Source organism: Panthera tigris, chromosome A3 (assembly GCF_018350195.1).
Source record: "Panthera tigris isolate Pti1 chromosome A3, P.tigris_Pti1_mat1.1, whole genome shotgun sequence".
Classification (NCBI taxonomy): Eukaryota; Metazoa; Chordata; class Mammalia; order Carnivora; family Felidae; genus Panthera; species Panthera tigris.
The window spans coordinates 119084933-119105631 of NC_056662.1; the positions used below are offsets into that span (position 1 = coordinate 119084933).

A 20699-nucleotide genomic window follows, 5' to 3' on the forward strand; every position below is an offset into this window, starting at 1 on the left:
TTTTCTTTTAAAATTAATTTTATTAATGTATAGTTGACATATAATAAAATGCACAAATGTCTGTGTACAGTTGGAGGAGTTTTGAAAAATGTATATACTCTGTAACCACTACCCCAGTCAGGATATAGAAATTTACATCACCCCAGAAAATTCCCTCATGCTGGTTTACAGTCCACCCCCTCTCATTTTATTTACCTCTAATTACACAGCCATCAGGGCTCTAGAGTCTAGTTGTGCAGGATGTGTATCGCCCAGCTTTAGGGGGTGCTGTTTATGTCAGAGTCCCTGCACATGGGACTTCCTGGGGTTGTCTCATGCACAGTCTATGTGGCTGTGTACTGCAGCTCTGCGAATGGCTTATGAATGCACATTTTCTTATAAAAAACTCAAATAGTACAGACAGAATAAATGCCCCCTTGGCCCACTCGCTTTTCTGCTGAAATTGCTGTTGTCAGTTGTAGAAGGATCAGTGGTCCTTCTAGGCCTTTCATTTTCATCTATACACACACACACAGTATAGGTAATCCAGAAATAAAGCATTTTCCTTCTGCCCCTAAGTTATTGACATGATACTGTACACATTGTTCTGCAACTTTTTTTTTTTCCCTAACAAAATGTCTAAGATCTTTCCATGTTGGAACATAGGGATCTACCTGATTTTTCTCAACTACTCTATGATCTCTTATGCAGTATGTGTATTATAGTTTATTTAATCATCTCCTCATTAGGGTTGATGGGGGGTGGGAGGGAGGGGAGGGTGGGTTATGGGTATTGAGGAGGGCACCTTTTGGGATGAGCACTGGGTGTTGTATGGAAACCAATTTGACAATAAATTTCATATATTAAAAAAAAAATCATCTCCTCATTAAAGGCCATTTAAGCTCTTTGCTATTTCAGACATTGCTGCAGTGAATGAAAGAAGTAGATTTGCTAGGTTGGGGGGGGGGTACACATTTTAAATTTTAATTGAGGGAGAATTAACTGTAGAACTGGTGGATCTGGTTCATTTTTTTTAACTACTAGGTAACGTTCAGTTGTGGACTTAAATCACCTTTTTCATTCTTCCTTCAATGGGGAACAGACAGTTGGGTTACTTTGGATACTAATTATTTGATGGCTATATGTGTTGCAAATGCATCCTGCTAGTCTGAGGCTAGCCTTTTCCCTTTGTTAGTGTCTTTGTATACAAGTTTAAAATGTTAATGTTACATTTGTGAAAAAATTACCCTTAAATTAAAAAACGTTGTGTGTGTCTGGCTTAAGTAAATTTTCTCTACCCTGCGGTATGAATTATAGATTTCTATATTTTCTTCTAAAATTAAAAAAAAGTTTTGCTTTCCATGGGGAATTTCTATGTGGTATAATGAAGAGATAATTTTTTTTTTCAATTGGGATAACCAGTTTTTCAGTATCTTTCCACATTTTTTAAATTGTAAAATATACGTGACATAAAATTTACCATTTTAACCATTTGTAAGTGAGCAATTTTGGCTCTAAGTACATTCACATTGTTGTGTAACCACCACCACTGTGCATTCCCAGAACTTTTTCATCTTCCCCACCTGAAAGTCTGTACCCACTAAACACGAACTCCTCATTCTCACCTCCTTCCAGCTCCTGACAACCACCATTCTACTCCCTGTCCCTGTGAATTTGCCTACTCCAGGTACCTCATGTGAGTGGAATCATACAACACGTGTCCTTTTGTGTCTGGCTTATTTCACTTAGCGTAATGTCTTCAGAGTTCATTTATATTATAGCATGTCTCAGGATTTTGTTTCTTTTTATTAAAAAATTTTTTTTTTTTTTTTTAGAGAGAGAGCACAAGCTGGGGAGAAGGGCAGAGGGAGAGAGAGAGAATCTTAAGCAGGCTCCACACTCAGCATGGAGCCCGACTTGGGGCTCCACCCCACCACCTTGGTATCATGACTGGAGTCGAAATCAAGGGCCGGACGCTCAACCTACTGAGCCACCTAGGTGGCCCCTGGATTTCTTTCCTTTTAAAGGCTAAATACTCTTCCATTGTATGTATGTACCACATTTATTTATTCATTCATCTAACAGTGGACACTTGGGTTGTTTCTACCTTTTGGCTACTGTGAATAATGCTGTTATAAACAGGGTGTGCAAATAAATATCTGTTCAGGTCCCTGTTTTTGGTTCATTTGTGTGTGTATCTAGAAGTGAGATTGTCCATGATATTTTTTAAAAAGTTACATACATAACTGAATATGACCAATGTGGGTAGATAGTGCACAGTATATACCTCTTCATCCTCACAGTTCCCCCTGTTATTAACATCTTGTATTAGTGTGGTATATTTGTTACAACTGACGAATCAATGCTGATACATTATTATTAATTTAAGTTCATAGTATATATATATTGGGATTCTCTTTGTGTCCTTTGTGTTTTGTGGATTTTGCAAATGCAAAATGTCATGCATCATTAATGGCATTACATGACATTTCATGTAGTGTCATTGCAGTATCATCAGAATAACTTCATTGCCCTAAAATCCCCTGTGTTCCAGCTATTCATTCCTTCCTCCCTCCTCCTGAGCTCCTGATAGCTACAGATTATTTTACCCTGTCCATAGTTTTGCCTTTTCCAGAATGCCATACAGTTGGAAAGCCTACAGTATTGTAGTCTTTCAGACTGCTCTCTTTCACTTCGCAATATGCATTTAAGGTTCCTCCCTGTCTTTTCTTGGCTTGATAGCTCATTTCTTTTTATCGCTGTGTAATATTCCATTATATGAAAGCACTAGTTTGTTTATCCATTCACCTATTGAAGGACATCTTGGTTACTTCCAGTTTGGGGCAGTTATGAATAAAATGTCTATAAATATCCATGTTTGGGTTTTTGCTTGGACATAGATTTTCAACTCTTTCGAGTAATATGTAGGAGCATTTTTGCTGGATTGTGTGGTAAGAGTATGTTTAGCCATATAAGAAACTGCCTAACTGTTTCCCAAAGTGGCTGTACAATTTTGCATTCCTGATAATTAAAGAAATTTATATCCTAGCACCCTAAATGTACTTAAAAAATAAGTCTTTGTCAGACTGTTCTCTAAACTTCATCTGGAATGAATTCATATTCTTAAAACATTTTTTTTTTTTTTAACATTTATTTATTTTTGAGACAGAGAGAGAGCATGAACAGGGGAGGGTCAGAGAAAGAGGTAGACACAAAATCTAAAACAGGCTCCAGGCTCTGAGCTGTCAGCACAGAGCCCGACGCGGGGCTCGAACCCACGGACCGCGAGATCATGACCTGAGCCGAAGTCGGACACTTAACCGACTGAGCCACCCAGGCGCCCCTGGAATGAATTCATATTCTAATTGTTGCTTTTGTTGGCTGTGTTTCTTAGCATTATATTTCTTTATGTCTTTTGAAGTTTTGATTTACAGACTCCTTCAAGTGTGAGTGCTTTTGATTGTGTTTTCCTTATTTCTGTGCTCACCCTTCTCTGTGTGGTGATATTTCAGGCGCTTTTATTGCCTTTTTGGACCGTAGTCAAGAAATCAGATATGATGATGGTGGGTCAGGGGTCCTACTCTTTGAGATAATTGGGGCTATTTTAGATCTGTTCACAGAGTCTGTGAATGTCTCGGTTCAGTTCCTGGTCGTGAGGCTGTGTTTTTATCTTCCCACTTGTCTAGGCCTAGAGCAGTATACACACTGTAGCTCTAGGCAGAGACTGGCAGCAGTACATTGTAGCTTCTTTTCAGCTCCAGCCTCATCCTTGGCTTGAAGCCGTGAGTCTGGCTCAGCTGTCATGTCTCCTGTTTCTCCACCTCCTTTGCTTTGTGTTACTGTTGCCCTGCAGAAGATGTGCACCTGCTTCTGGACTCCGAGTCCAGTGAGCCTGTAGCTTCAGTCCTGCTCACAATTTTGTGTGTCTGTCTTGTTTCTGATCCACATGGGGTTTTACCTTGTTTTTGAGCATGTTCAAGTCATTTAAAAATATATTTAACAAATATTTTATCTATTGCTGTGCATTTGGAGTGGAGGGGATGCATCAGGGTTGTTTACTTACTGGGTTACTTTGATTAGAAGCCTGAATTGCCCAGGCTTCTTTGTAAAGTTCATGCCATTTTGTTGTCTGTGTTATTGCAATGCCCAGACCCTCCAGTATAGAAGTTGAATAGTAGTGATGATAATGAGCATTTTTATCTTTTTCCTTGATGAGAATGCTTCCAGTGTTTCACTATTAGATATACTTACTGAAGGTTTCTGGTAGATTTCTTTTGTCAATTTATGGAAGTTTTCATCTGTTCTTGGTTTGTATTTTTATTGGGTGTTGAATTTTATTCAAGGGCATTGTTTTTTTTGTTTTTTTTTTTTTGGTATTTGTTGGAATTATCATTCTTTTCTCTTTAATATGTTAAGACTAGGACAGATATTTCTGAGTTGTAGGTAACTGAGAGAAACAGGTATATTGTACATGGTTTATTTGATAATGCATTTTTAACAAAAAGCGAATCTTTATAAAACCCCATTTTGATCTTGAATTTTTGTGTATTAACACTATAAATAAGCTAAAACAAGACTGAAATGTTGTGATGAAAAAGTCTAGGCTAAATATTCTTGTAACTAAGCATTCTATAGTGAAATAGTGCACAGTTAAAGAATTTTTTTTTTTTGGTAACTTATGGGATTCAACAAAGACTTTTTCAGCTCCTAACAATTCCAACTTCTTCCTGGCTTCTATTTGTAGGCTCTTTATTCCCTCCTTTTAACTTTTCTCTCTGCCTGCTCTGTCTCTTCTTGCCAGAGAGAGACCTTCTGCCAGGAATAATATTTATTTTGAGGCTACAGTGTATCAAGTGATTTTCATAGATAAGGACTACTCTTTAATCTTTATAACTTTGGAAGCTAGATATGGTATCTCCAGTATATGGGTGAGGAAATTGAGCTCAGAGAAGTTAAAACTTGTTTAGGGCCACACAGCTAATTAGAAACCCAGGTAGTATTTGAACCCAGGGCAGACTTCAAAGCCCATGTTGTTTCTACAATACTGTCCTTAAATAGCATGTTTGATGTTCCAGTTAAACTTGAGTTTTGTGTTTTGGCTTACCCACATGATTCCTGAGCATGGTGATAGGACCGCTTTGTGTCTCGAATATGATTTCCTTGAGAGACTTTTTCGTTAGTCAGGTACTTCCTTGCTTTTTCCCAGTCTGATGTTTTGTATCTTCTGGAGAGATTTCTTATAATGATTAAATATTTCTTAACAAACAAATATAGATATAGATATATACTATATTATATATATATAGTATACTATAGATACTATAGATATATAGTATCATGGTTAAGTATGTGGGCTCTGGAGTAACTATTTTGGTTGGACCTTGAGTTTATTTTCCTTTATCTTTGTGAACATTATGAAACATTGACCTTCAGAGGTACAGAAAATAAAAATAGTGAATACCTGGGGCGCCCCGGTGGCTCAGTCAGTTGAGCGTCCAACTTCAGCTCAGGTCATGATCTCACAGTTTGTGGGTTCGAGCCCCGCATTGGGCTCTGCGCTGACAGCTCGGAGCCTGGAGCCTGCTTCAGATTCTGTGTCTCCTTGTCTCTCTCTGCCTCTCCCCTGCTCACACTCTGTCTCTCTCTCTCTCAAAAAATAAATAAACATTAAAAAAAATAAAACCTTTATATTAAGAGTAGTAATTATTTCTTTTTGTAACTTGTCTTTTTTTCCTCTCAGTATTGTGACACTCATCTGTATGGATATATGTAGCATACATATATGAATATATGGATATATACATCTTGGCAGAATGGGATTCTGGTTTTTGACTATATCATAGTTTACCTTTATGTTTTCTCATTGATTGGCAATTCATTTGTTCTGGATTTTTTTTTTTTTTTCCCATCACAAGTAACGCTGCTGTGAATATTTTTGTCACATTTCCTTGTGCACACATGCATGACTTTTAGAGTGTGTACCTAGGGGTAAAACACTGGCTTATGTGCCAAGCACATCTTTAACTTTAGTGGATATTACTAAATTTCTCTCTGATGCGTTAACCAGTTAACATTCACACCAGAGGTGTGTGGATTCTGTTGCTTCCCAGGTTTGTCAACGTTTAGTGTTATTAGGCTTTATAATTTTTGCCAAATTGCTGGATGAAAAATGTAATCTTATTTTGGTTCTGTCTTTTAATATATGTTTTTCTGATTACTAGTGAGTTTGAACATTACTCGATGTTTTTATTGACTCTTTAGACTTCCATTTCTGTGATTTGCTTTTTCATCATTTACCTTTTTTTCTGTTGCATTGTGTTTTTTCATACTTGTTTATAATTTTTACTACATTTTATACTAATGTAGAAAGATGGTATAATGGACCAGGAGTTGGGGGTTCTGGGCTTTCTTTATTGTGAAGCATAACTGTAACCTGGGACAAGACATTTATTTGGATGCTCAAAGTAGGGGGTCTGGGTTAGGTCAGTCATTTCTAAGCTCTCCCATTCTCATTTGCCATTGCTTTGCTTTGGTTTTTGTAGCTCGTAATCAGTACCACAGATATATTAACTGATAGTAAAGATATGAGAACTCAGAAAAGGAATTGCTAATGTCTAGGATTAACAAAAAAAATTTTTTTAATGTTTATTTACTTTTGAGAGAGAGAGAGAGAGGGAGACAGAGTGTGAGTGGGGGAGGGGCAGAGAGAGACAGAGACACAGAATCTGAAACAGGCTCCAGGCTCTGAGCTGTCAGCACAGAGCCTGACGCAGGGCTCGAACCCATGAACCTTGAGATCATGACCTGAGCCGAAGTTGAACATTCAACCAACTGAGCCACCCAGGTGCTCCATAGGATTTTGATGTGAAGGTTGAAAATTGCTATTTATTTATTTATTTATTTATTTATTTATTTATTTATTATTTTAAAAATATGTTATTTTATTTATTTTTAAAGTAATTTTTAAAAGTGTTTTATTTATTTTGAGACAGAGAGATAGCATGAGCAAGGGGAGGGGCAGAGAGAGAGGGAGAGAGAGACTTCCAAGCAGGCTCCACTTTGTCAGTCCAGAGCCTCACATGGGGCTCAATCTCACCAACCCTGAGATCATGACCTGAGCTGAAACCAGGAGTTGGATGCTTCACCGACTGAGCCACCCAGGTGCCCCTAAGATTTTATTTTTAAGTAATTTCCACACCCAACATGGGGCTTGGGCACACAGCTCCCAAGATCAAGAGTCAACACTCCACCAACCGAGCCAGACAGGTGCCCCTGCACACTGCTATTTAATTGGTTTTATTTTCTTTTCATTAGTTCCAAACTCATTTGAAAAAGTCATTTTTTTTTAAGTTTATTTATTTTGAGAGAGAGAGAGAGTGTGTGTGTGCACATGCGTGCATGCGTGGGAGGATCAGAGAGGGAGGGAGGGAGAGAGAGAGAATCCCAAGCAGGCTCCGCTCTGTCAGCACAGAGCCCTGTGCAGGGCTGGAACTCACCAGCTGTGAGATCACGACCTGAGCCAAAATTAAGAGTCAGATGCTTAACTGACTGAGCCACCCAGGAGCCCCCAAAAAGTCATTCTTAATATCTTTCTTTCAAAAAAAAGTCTCTGGGGACAAGCTTAACTATAGAAATAACTAATAAGGATACATTTTTTTGAAATGTGACTATGAAAACTAGAGCTTTGCATGTCATTTCAAGAGTGTACCTTTTATTTACTGTTCATATGCTTTTATTATTTCCTTATTAGATAAGTAGTTTAGTATCTTGGCTTAGAACTAAAATTTCCTCTTATTAACTAAGCAGACTTTGGCAGGTTTTAGGCAAAACTAGGAGGTTTGTGTCGAGCACACTAGAGGCACCTGTTTCTCCTTTCTGTGGCTTACTTTCTATTACATTCTTTCTCTGATTCTTTGGGCACATTGCATTTCTACTTCTTTATCTCTTTCACTTTTTTAAAAAACCTTTTCTTTATTCCAAATTTAGTGTTGCAAGTGATTGATAACAAAGTGTTTAGTCTTCTTCCAAGTCTGTGTTTTTATCCTTTATTTTTTTAAGTTTATTTTATTTCATTTTTTTCAGTAAACTCTGCACCCAGAATAGGGGCTTGAACTCACGACTCTGTGACTAAGAGTCACATGTTCTTCTGACTGAGCCAGCCAGGCACCCCAATATTTTTATACCTTAATAAATGAGAAGAATTGTTAATTAGGAAGGAGTCTTGCCTGTAGAATTCTAGTTTAGACATTACCCAGGAGGGTAGTTACATGATAACATCAATATTAATGATAATAATAATAATAATAAGTAGCTAACATTTATTAGGCTCTTATTTTGTGCTAGGCATTGGGCTAAATGCTTTACATAATTTATTAATAGTTTCCATAGCCCTGTGAGGCTATTATATTAGCTATTCAGAGCTCTTGGTAGTAGTGGAGAGCAGTTTTGAATGTTTTTTATTGGAATCTAGAGAACTTTTTTAGATTTGTAAAAATGCAAATCTTAGGGTTTCGCAACATTTACGTCCCCTGACATTTTTTTTTTTTAATCTGAAAGAGAAGAGAAAAGAAGAAGTGTTAGAGGAAAGATAGTTGAGAATTTTCCCGAAATAAATAAGGAGGTTCTCTTTCAGAGAAGTTTGACTAGTGTAACTAGTCAAGTACTAATTAGTGATAATCTCCATTATCTTGGACTTCTTAAATAAATGGGCATCCAGAGGAAAAACTGACAGGAGTTTTGCTGGGAGACAGTGAATTTGCACAAGAAGTTTTGATACCTGGGTGCTTTGGAGTAACTGACAGCTGGAAGGGTTAAGACATTAACAGAAAGATTCAAGGGAAATGAAGGATATTTAACACTTGGGTGTAGTACAGAGACATTCTGGAAATGTTTCTAGAGCCTGCTCTCTTTCCTTTAATCTTTACTGTGGGAATTACTTAACTTCCCCTGCAGACTTTGTCCAACTCTGAAGCATATTGCTGCCTAGATAGGACTAGAACCAGGACAAGAATCCAGACGTTTCGTTACACTAGCCTCCAAACCCCATTTTTTTTTTTAATTTTTTTTTTTTAATTTTTTTTAACGTTTATTTATTTTTGAGACACAGAGAGACAGAGCATGAACGGGGGAGGGTCAGAGAGAGAGAGAGGGAGACACAGAATCCAAAACAGGCTCCAGGCTCCGAGCTGTCAGCACAGAGCCCGATGCGGGGCTTGAACTCACGAACCGCGAGATCATGACCTGAGCCGAAGTCGGACGTTTAACTGACTGAGCTACCCAGGCGCCCCCCTCCAAACCCCATTTAACTGTGACGTGAGGTCTGATCTAGCACCCCAGTTTGTGGACCTGTGTTTTCCTCACTCCTGGAATCCTTCTGTCGTCCCTGTAGGGGGCGATGTGGCACAGCCGAAAGAGAATAGGCTTTCGAGTCCGATGGGTTGTCTGCTTCCACCAATGACTAACTTTGTAACCTTAGGCCAAATTAACTAACTACATAGGCTCTAAATGTCCTTATCTAATTCTGCACCTGTATTACTCACTTGTTTCTCAAATCTAGCATAGTCCCATTTTCTCATTGTTGGTTTGTTGTTGTTGTTGTTGTTGTTTTTTTTTTTTTTTTTAAGAGCAGTGGTTTCCAGAGTGGAAGGCATGCAAAATGATCCCCTAGGTAGGGTATAACAAAATATGGGCTTACTAATATTTCATCCGTAGGTCGACACTTTGCTCCATCTGTATGCCTGGTGATATACATCAGGTATGGTAAGCAAAGTAACCTGAGAGGGGGATAGTGGGGACCACAAAGCCTGGAGGGGCCCATTGTGTGAGCCTCCTTATTTGTTGGCTTACATTCTGTTCGGACATATTACAGTTCATCTCTGCCTGGATTAGTGGTCTTTCAGATTATGTCATCTTATTTCAATGAAGTGAACCTTGCTAAATAGACAAAGGGCTTAAAAAGGTTTCTGCAAAGAGTTGTAGATTGAAGTTTCAGACTCAACTGGAGATTGAAGTACTAACGTGAGGACACATGAACAACAAGAAAAAAGCAGAGCTGATACATGATATTATGAGCTTGTCAGTCTGATGCAGAGTACAAAACAATAATGATCTAAGTGGAATGAAGAGGAATCAGTAAAAAAAATTTGTTAAATACTATTTGATATATGGGTTTATATGCACTGTTGAGTGTAGTGTGTCTTAAGATATTCACTAATGATAGTATGAGGCTAATGTTATCAGTTGAGATATTTTAAAGCTAAGCATTTGGTATATGAAGACAAACTGCGCTTTTTCAGTAATGATTACAGTCATGAGCTAACTAATCTAGTACATTAAAAATTATTAAGTTAGTGATACATTTTTAGGGGATTCTTTGGAGATTTCTTACTTTAGGAGTAAAAGACAAAAAGCCATAAACCTTTGCTCTTCCTGTTTTGGTAAAAGTGGCTTAAATACTATATAGACAAATCAATAAATTTAGTTTGGTGACAAACTAGAATGCATCCTTTGTTGGGATACTCATGGAAGACATTGCTGAAGATTGAAATAATAAATATTATATCAAATTATGGAGTTTGCAGGAGTTCTTGTACATTTGGATAAAAGTACAGAACTATGGTATTTGGTATGCTCCTCTTTTAAAAAAATGTTTGTGAATTTATTTTTGAGAGAGAGAGCATGAGCGGGGAAGGGGCAGAGAGAGAAGGAGACAGAGAATCTCAAGCAGGCTCTGTGCTGACAGAGCTGACAGACACAGGGCTCAAAGTCACAAACTGTGAGATCATGACCTGAACCAAAACCAAGAGTCGGTCGCTTAACCGAATGAGCCACCCAGGCACCCCTAGTATATTCCTTTTTAATAATAAGATATATGGTGTCCTGGCTACCCTGTCACCACCCCCCAACCACTAAAGAAAAGATTTACTAGAGAATACATTCAAAGTAAATGACTTAACATTTTATTATAAAATAGGATGTATAAAGTGTAAAGAATGATACAGTGTACCCAGAATCCAGTCTGATAAATAAAACATAGCTACATAGAGTTGGAGTCCTTCTGCACTCACATCATTTTGCTTCCATCCCCAGAGAATTTGTGATGAATTTGGTGATGCATGCTTCATGTGTACTTGGAAAGAACGTGTATTGTGCCATTGTCGGGTAGAACGTTCGATAAGTATCAATTAGACTAGTTGGCTGATGGTGGTGTTTGGTCCTTCTATATTCATCTTGACTTTCTACTTGTATTGATCATAGAGAAATACTGAAGTCTCAAAGTGGAAGTGTGGATTTGTCAATTTCTCCTTTCAGTTCTATCAATTTTTGCTTAGTGTATTTTGAGGCACTGTGGTTAGGTACGTAGACATTTAGGATCGTTCTGTCTTTTCAGAGAATTCTTTATGTTACAGGCCCAACAAAACAATGCACAATGTTATAGATATTATTTCCTGCAATAGTTTTTTTTCAAGATTTTATTTTTAAGTAATCTCTACATCCAACATGGGGCTTTAAACTTAGAACCCTGAGACCAAGAGTTGCATGCTCCACCGACCGAGTCAGCCAGGCATGCCTATGCAATTGCTTTTCAAATCAGTTAAGAGAATAAAGGAAAAGAAACAAGTAATTGTTCTTTTATTTTTCTAATTTTTAATGTTTATTTTTTAGAGAGAGAGACAGAGCACGAGTCGGGGAGGGGCAGAGGGAGAGGGAGACATAGAATCAGAAGCAGGCTCCAGGCCCGAGCTGTCAGCACAGAGCCCGATGCGGGGCCCAAACCCATGAACCGCAAGATCATGACCCAATCCGAAGTCAGACGCCTAACCAACTGAGCCACTCAGGTGCCCCAGTAATTGTTCTGTCTTTAAAAAAATTTTTTGAACAGTTTTAGATTTACTGAAAAACAATAATAGGGAGTACCCATATGTACCCCATGCCTGTTCCTTCTCTTATTAACATCTTACATTAGTGCAGTTCGTTTGTTACAATCAATGGACTGATGATGTTCTGTTATTATTAACTAAAATCTATATTTTGTTTAGGTTCCTTAGTGTTTCCTCATGGCCTTTTTCTGTTCCAGAATCCCATCAAGGATACCACATGATAATTAGTTGTCGTGTCTTCTTAGACTTCTCTTGGATTTGTCAGTTTCTCAGACTTCTCTCTTTCCCTCTAAAAAATGTTTTTATTTATTTATTTAAAGTAAGCTCTACACCCAGTGTGGGGCTTGAACTCACAATCCCAAGATCAAGAGTCATATGCTCCACTGACTGAGATAGCTGGGTACCCCTGTTTCTCAGACTTTTCTCATCAAATTTTTTATGAAACTTGACAAACTTGAGTATTGGTTAGGTATTTAGTATATTTTCCCTCAGTTGAGATTTGCCTGATGCTTTTCCTCATGATTATACTGGGTTTAAAGGTTTTGGGAAGGAAGATCACAGAAGAAAAATGCCATTTTCATCACATCATATGAAAGGTACATTCTGTCAACATGATTGGTCACTGTTGGCTTCAGTCACCTGATTGACGGTTGTGTCTGTCAGGTGTCTTCACTGCCAAGGTATCCCTCCCTCCCTCCCTCTGTTCTTCTTTGGAAGGAAGTCACTGTGTGCAGCTCACACTTAAGGAGTGGGGAGTTATGCTCCACTTTCTTTAGGGCAGAGTATCTATGTAAATAATTTGGAATTCTGTGTAGGATATTTGTTGATTCTTTATTAATTCATTCACTCATTTATATAAGTATCAACTTAAGGATATTTAAAGCTATTTAATTTTGTTGCTGAAATTTCTAACTTTGGCCATTGGGAGCTTACAGTTGGCTTCTGTGTCTCTTTGATACGCCCCTGTCATGTAGTGTTTTCCCTCCCAGAACTTTCTTTCAAGATGCTCTAGGGCTCATGTTGTGTATTTCCTGCCTCAGCCATTTCTCCAAGGAGCTCTGGTTCCTTTTATTGGAGAGTGGTGTTATACACCAAAAATTGAGCACTAGGTGTTGTCATTGCTATTGGGATATTGTTGTTTCTAGGCCCTCTGAGTTGACAGAGCAAGGACGTATATCTGTGTATACTAACCCCTGTATGTACACGTATCTACAAATGCTTCTATGTGTGGGTATCTGTATCTATATTAAACTAACATGAACTTGTACTAATGTTTCCAATTGTAATCCATTACCACATGGATCTTGCTAGCTTCTCATCTTGCTTCTCTGTAACCTCACTCTCCACCATCTGCCATCCATTAACTTAGGTGTTCAGTTGCAGTGCCCATGCATACTCGTATCAGAATCGTTAACTTATAACCCGTGAGAAACTAGAGTATGGTACTTACGTGTGTTTTGCTTTGTCTTTAGTCTTACAGACTCCATTTATTTCCAGAGTTACTTAGGTCACTACTTTCCCCCTCACCCTCTTCAGTGAGGTTGTGTCATACATTTGTAACAGTAGGATTTTTTTTTGTCACATTCTGCATTTCATCCTGAGATCCTCTGACATTACAAGGATTTGAAAAAATTGACGTACATTAAGGTTCACTCTGAAATTTCTGTCGGTTTTGACAAATGTTTAGTGTCATTACACTAAACCTGTATCCTGTGAAAGTTTCTCCACCCTAAAACGTCCCCTGTGCTTCACCTATATATTTTTTTTTACATTTATTTATTTTTGAGAGACAGAGAGAGGCAGAGCATGAGCAGGGGAGGGGGAGAGAGAGACACACACACAAAATCTGAAGCAGGCTCCAGACTCCAAGCTGTTTGTCAGCACAGAGCCCAACGCGGGGCTTGAACTCACGAACTGTGAGACCATGACCTGAGCCAAAGTCGGATGCTCAACCGACTGAGCCACCCAGGCGTAATTGGGCTGTTTTCTTACTGTTGAGTTTTAAGAACTCTTTTTTGCACTTGGGATGCAAGTCCTTCATCAGAAGTGCTTTGGAAGCATTTCTTTCACATTAGGGCTTGTCTTTTCATTATCTGAGCAGTATCTCTTGCAGAATGGTTAATTCTGGTAAGATCTAACTGAACAGTTTTTTCTTTCATGGATTGTGTTTTGGGGTTTTGTATCTAAAAACTCACTTGTTTTGTTGGCTTTGGGCTTAGGACATTAAATAGCCTCTTCTATGGGCTTACAGTTTCAACCCTTTTTAGATTGAAGAAACTTTGCATACATTCTCATAGCTAGGACTGTAGTCTTTTTTTTTTTTTTTTTAACATTTTATAGGCTAAGGCTGTGTTTGGTTCTTTTTTTTTAATTATTAATTTTGCTTCAAAGACATTTATTGTTGCATTGTTTAAAGTAGTAGATAACTGAAAATAATTGTCAATAATCAAGGCTCAGATAAGTTTTTGAGGAGTATTTGACAGCTTGGAAAGATGCTCAGATATATTGTTATATTCCTCCCCCCAGCTTTATTGAAGTGTAATTGACAAATAAAATTTTATATATTTAAAGTGTACAACCTGATGATTTGATATATATGTGTACCTTGTGAGATGATTTCCACAGTTAATTAACACATCTATCATGTCACAGTTACCTTTTTTTGTGGTAGTTTAAGATCTACTCTTTTACCAAATTTCAAATATACAGTACACTACAGTATTATCAACTGCACTTACCATGGTGTGCGTTTGGTCCCCAGATTGTTCATCTAATAACTGAAAGTTTGTATCCTTTGATTACTATCTTCCCATTTCCCCTACGTCCTAGCCACTGGAAACCACCATTCCACTGTGCTTCTATGGTGAATTTGACTTTTTTTTGTATTACTAGATTACACATATGATGAGATCATGGTATTTGTTTTTCTTTGCCTGGCTTGGTGCACTTTGTGCACTGATTTTTTTAAATTGGGTAGGGTGAAACTCCTGAGTAGGGTGATTAGGGTCCACTGAAGATGAAACGTGTTGGCATAAATATATGTAGTGGATTTCTCTGACCACAGGATGAGATACAGGAAGATGTGGGTGCAGAGTCTGAGATCATGGTATCATAGAATTTTATTTGTGCATTCACGTGGACAAAGATTTTGGCAGTCGAAATGGGAAAAAGGGGTGGATATGAGATATCATGAGGAAGGAAATGGCAGGGTTTGAAATCAGAGTTAGTATGTGAAGGGAATAATACAGAGGTGTTGGTTATCTCTCGATTATGAGGCTAAGAAAAGGCAAAGTGCCAGGAGTGTGAGTGGAAGGAAGTTAAAGCAATGTGCTTACATTCATGTAAGTGTTGATTTTCAAGGTTATGTCAGGAGCACAAGGACATACTATCAGGTATGGCAGTAGGATTAGATATTTGTTCATTGTGGAACTGTTAAAATCAGAATTAGAGAGCTTGAGTTATTAGTATCCATGGAGCACTGGATGGACTTACCTGTCAGTAAGGCTTAGGGAAATCATTTATAATAATCTTAGTTTATATGTACCCTATACATTTGGATTTTATGTAATCTGAATTGTTGTTGGCCTGGTTAAGTGAAAAAACTTACTGTTTTAAACAGTTTGAGTTCCCCCAGAAGCTGCCTCAGACAAGGATTTGAGTGCAAGTATTTTATTTTGAAGATTATCCCAGGAAATACCAGTAGAAGACCATGAAGTGAGATAGGGAAGGGAAGTTTTGCAAGTAAAGGATTTGTTATCAAGCAAGTTACAGCTGCAAGTAACTATCTGGAGCTTTCCCACTGGGGAACTCTAGGAGCCAGTATAAAACATGTCCTCAGAATTATCCCTCTTGAGGGGGCGAGGTAGGTGGTTAGGACCATTTCCAGAGGGTGGTAAGTCTGTAATATTTCAAGGTTGGCATACAGGGAATAAAATGGACTTCAGAGGTCAGAGAAGGCCATCAATTTGTTGTTTATGTTGTTTTGTTTTTGAAGCAGATGCTGTCAGTCTAGTAGACAGAATTGGCAAAGGTTAGGAGATATGGGGAAGGGTATGGATATGCCTCTTTATACTCTGCCTTGTGGTTCTAGCATCTCCAATTCATTTCCTATAGGTCATCAATCGCTCTCACTCCAAGGCTTAAATGGGCCAATCTAGCAGTACATTAGGACTGGGTCCAGCTGTCCTTTTTGGAGCATTAAATCCAGTGTCATGGGGGAGTGTGCCTATATAACAGTTTCCTCACCAACCTTATACTTGGTCCCCAAGTTCAGCTCTCAATCCATTCCCAGGTATGTTCTCCCAGGTCCCATCAGTACATATTATCAGGTCCAATAGCTGTTTTGGTGAATCACTTCTTTCCATCCAAAGCAAGGACAGTACTTCCCTGTTCCCATGATGCCAAGACTTGACCCTAGTTGTTAGCTTAGAATCAGTGAAGGGACAGATCCTGAGAAGTGTCAGCATCTTTTGAGGCATGTATCTCAGATGAGGCCTTTCATGGTCTTTAGGCAGAGGAGACTGCCATCTTGTAGCAAGGGCAAGGGAGCCACTTCTTCCGGCCTAGAGGGTTCAGGAGAATCTTGACTGGAGTGTCAATTCAATATTTTTAATTTACCTCCTTTCATAATCAGAATTTGGGTCTGCTTTTTAGCACAATCTGCCTTCTAGTTGTAGAGGCTGAGGGTTCCTTAAAATGCTGCTGTGAGGTCTTTGGGCTGTCTTACCATACTTTGAGTTGATACCTATGTGATTTAGCCCTTGACGTTTTCTTTCTTCTGTGCATCAATGCTACTGAGCAGAAACTCAGCCACTTTCATTGTCTTTAAGATTCTTGATACCCCTATATCTCTCAGATGCTAAAGCTATTGCATAACCTAGTCATCTTTTACCTGTATCTCTTCCTAGCTCCACCACATCAAGAATCTTAGTAATATTGATGCAACAGCTCACCAGGGGTTCTCACCAAGCCACTTACTACCAGCTCTGGGAACCTTGTTGTCTGGTTGGCAAGTGATCCACTTACAGAATACATCGGAAGGACCTGTTATACCAGGGTCAAATTGGTCTTGTTTGAGTTACCCTAGAAGCAAATGCTGATATAAAGACTCAAGTGCAAATATTTCTTGTTTGTTTGTTTGTTTTGTTTTTTGTTTTTTGTTTTTTGTTGTTGTTGTTTTTTTTTTAGGTGATCTTAGAAGATACCAAGAGAATGGAGAAGTCAGAGAAGAGAAAGCAGCTAGTAAAGGGTTTCTTATCAGGCATTGTGAGTCAGCAAACTTAATTCCAAAGGGGAACTTAGGAAGCCAGTGGAAAACATTGTTTTTTGATGCGTAAAGGAGCTGGAGTATTTATATATTAACTTCCATCAGTGAGAGGGCTCCTCCAGGAATGTTAATTCCCTGGGACTTCTGGACTGCCCTGCAAATGTCAAAGCAGTCTTCAATGGCCAGAAAAACCCTCAGGCAAAGAAATGCAGGTGTTGGCAACTGGAAGCTGATCAGTTCTACATGAAAGTAGTAGTATAGGTGAAGGAGTAAAGGCAGGATATCAACAGGGTCTTCTACACTCTTAAGTCAACAAATAATGTCAACGTCGTGGCTAATGTTGAGTAACAACCTTTTCTTGCACATTGGCTTGGTTTTGAGAGTTTTTTTATATACTTTTATATATAATCCTGTGTCTGAAATGTGATTAGCTTGTCTTTTCATTTCTTACCAGTTTCTTACATAGAACAAAAGTGTTTAATTTTGGTGATGTTCAATTTGTCTTTTATTTTATTTATTTATTTATTTATTTATTTATTTATTTATTTATTTATTTTTTACAGCTTGTGCGTTTAGTGTGATGTACTAGACCATGAAGACTTTATCCTGTGTTTTCTTCTAAAAGTTTTATACTTTTATATTTTACATTTATTTTCCATTTAGAATTATTTTTTGTGTATGGTGTGAGGTAGAGGTCAAGGTTCATCATTTTGGCATATAGATAAGCAGTATATTGAACACCAAGTTTGTCCTTCATTGAATTTCTTTTGCACTTAAAAAAAAAAATCAAATGGCCTTTCTAGTACTGTGTTGTCTTGATTTCTGTGGCTTTATAGTAATTCTTAAAATTCGGGAGTGTCATCCTGCAACTTTTTTCTTTTCAAAATTCTCTTGTCCAATCCTTTTGCCTAGTCATATAAAATTTAGAATTGTCTATATTTATAAAAACTTCTGCTGGGATTTTGATTAGACTGTCTGGTTAGATGGTATGTCTTTCTGTTTGTTTAGGTCTTTAAAAAATTTCTTGCATCACTCTTTTGAGTTCCAGTATACAGATCCTTTACTATACATATTTTGTTAGTGTATACCTAAGCATCTTATTTTTTGTTAGAGATATCGTAAATGCTGTTTTCAAAGTATTCAATATCTAGTTATGCAGTGCTAGTAAACAGAACTGTGGTTGATTTTTGTGTTTTGATCTTGTGTCCTGCAATAGTGTTAGACTCACTTTTTAGTTCTAGGAGCTTTTTTTGTATATTCCTTTGGAATTTCTACAAAGATAATCATGTTGTCTGCAAGTAGGGATAATTTTATTTCTTCCTTTCCAATCTGTTTGCCTTTTATTTCGTATCACTAGCTAAGACATCCTGTATAGTGTTTAATGGAAGTGGTAAGAATGGGCATCCTTGTCTTGGTCCCAATCTTAGGAGGAAAGCATTTAGTTTTCTACCATTAAGTGTGACTTTGGCTATAAGTTTTCTCTAGATGCCCTGTAGGTAGAGAAAGGTTTTATTTCTAGTTTGAGTAGAGTTTATCATCAGGAATGGACATTGTATTTTGTGAAATGCTCTTTCTGCATCTGATATAAACATGTGTTTTTTTTTTCCTTTAGATTGTTAATATGTTGGATTATGTTGATTAGTTTTCAAATGTTGAACTGGTCTTGCATTCCTGGGATAAACCCCTGTTGCTTCCAAGGTTTTTATATATTGCTTGATTCAATTTATAATACTTTGTGGAGGATTTTGCTTGTTGATGAGGGTTTTTGTGTTTGTGTTCATTAGAGATATTTATTTTTGTATTGTCTTTGTCTATTTTGGGTATCAGGATATTGCTGGCTTTTTAAGATGAATCAAAAGATGTTCTTTTGTATTTTCTGGTAGCAATTGTGTGAAATTGGTGTTATTTCTTTTAACATCTTTTCTATTGCTATTCCTTCATTTGCAATATTTTGTAATTATTTTCCCCTCCTTTCTGAAGAACTTTCTTTAGCAGTTATTTTAGAGCATGTCTGCTGGCTACAAATTCTCTTAGCTTTCTTTAATTTCTGAAGGATAATGTTCTCTCAATATAGAATTCTGGGTCGACCGTGTTTTTTTTCCCCAGCACTTTAAAAGCCTTGGTCTACCGTCTGCGGACTTCCATAGTTTCTGATGAGAAATCTGTAGTAATTCATAACATTGTTCCTCTCAAACAGGAGCTGGCAGACTGTGGTCTGTGGGCAGACTATTTTCCAAATAAAATTTTAACAAAGCCACACCCACTTGTCTACATATTGTCTATGGCTACTTTCACACTGCAGTAGCAATGGTGAGTAGTTGTAACAGAGACCACATGGCCTGCAAACCTAAAATATTTATGGTTTGGCCCTTCAAGAGAAAAGTGGCTGATCCCTGACCTATGGGTAAAATGTTTTTGTTTTTTTTTTAAGTTTAAAAAAAATTTTTTTTTTAATGTTTATTGATTTTTGAGAGAGAGAGTTCGAACAGGGGAGGGGCAGAGAGAGAGGCAGACACAGAATCCAAAGCAGGCTCCAGGCTCTGAGCAGTCAGCACAGAGGCCAACACGGGGCTCAAACTCACATACTGAGATCATGACCTGAGCTGAAGTCAGACGCTTAACCGACTGAGCCACTCAGGGGCCCCCTTTTTTTTTTTAAGTTTTTTTAAAAAAGTTTATTTATTTATTTTGAGAAGAGAGATCTGTGGGATCATGACCTGAGCCCAAACCAAGAACTGAACACTTAACTGACTGAGCCACCCAGGGGCCCCAGTAAAATTTTCTTTTACTCTGACTTCTTTCAAGAATTTTTCTTTTTAATTTAATTTTTTATTTTTTAAATTTTACATCCAAATTAGTTAGCATATAGTGCAACAATGATTTCAGGAGTAGATTCCTTAGTGCCCCTTACCCATTTAGCCCCACCACCCCTCCAGTAACCCTCAGTTTGTTCTCCATATTTATGAGTCTCTTCTGTTTTGTCCCCCTCCCTGTTTTTATATTATTTTTGTTTCCCTTCCCTTATGTTCATCTGTTTTGTCTCTTAAAGTCCTCCTATGAGTGAAGTCATATGATTTTTGTCTTTCTCTGATTAATTTCACTTAGCATAACACCCTCCAGTTCCATCCATATAGATGCAAATGGCAAGATTTCATTCTTTTTGATTGCTGAGTAATACTCTATTGTATATATATATATACCACATCTTCTTTATCCGTTCATCCATCAGTGGACATTTGGGCTCTTTCCATACTTTGGCTATCGTCGATAGTGCTGCCATAAACATGGGGGTGCATGTGTCCCTTTGAAACAGCACACCTGTATCCCGTGGATAAATGCCTGGTAGTGCAATTGCTGGGTTGTAGAGTAGTTCTAGTTTTAGTTTTTTGAGGAACCTCCATATTATTTTCCAGAGTGGCTGCACCAGCTTGCATTCCCAAAGAATTTTTCTTTGTCATGACCTCAGTTTGTGGGATCAAGCCCTGTGTTGGGCTGTGTGCTGGCAACTCAGAGCCTGCTTGGGATTCTCTCTCCCCCTCTCTGCTCCTCTCCTGCTCACGTATATATGTGTGCAT

The 20699-nt window shown here is 37.9% G+C and overlaps 1 protein-coding gene across 9 annotated transcripts in view; it reads left to right on the forward strand.

Moving 5' to 3' along the window:
- The window catches only part of DTNB (dystrobrevin beta), a 239718-nt gene that overhangs the window by 2281 nt on the left and 216738 nt on the right, over positions 1 to 20699 (forward strand). For 8 of the 9 annotated variants that reach the window (XM_042982349.1, XM_042982351.1, XM_042982354.1 and 5 more), the window contains exon 1: positions 2010 to 2028. The exons of the other annotated variant lie outside the window; for it this stretch is intronic. In XM_042982349.1, coding sequence (XP_042838283.1) covers positions 2027 to 2028 — 2 coding nt within the window. In that variant the 5' untranslated portion in view covers positions 2010 to 2026. Of the gene's footprint in view, positions 1 to 2009; positions 2029 to 20699 lie in introns of those variants that run through there. 9 annotated transcript variants of the gene reach the window in all.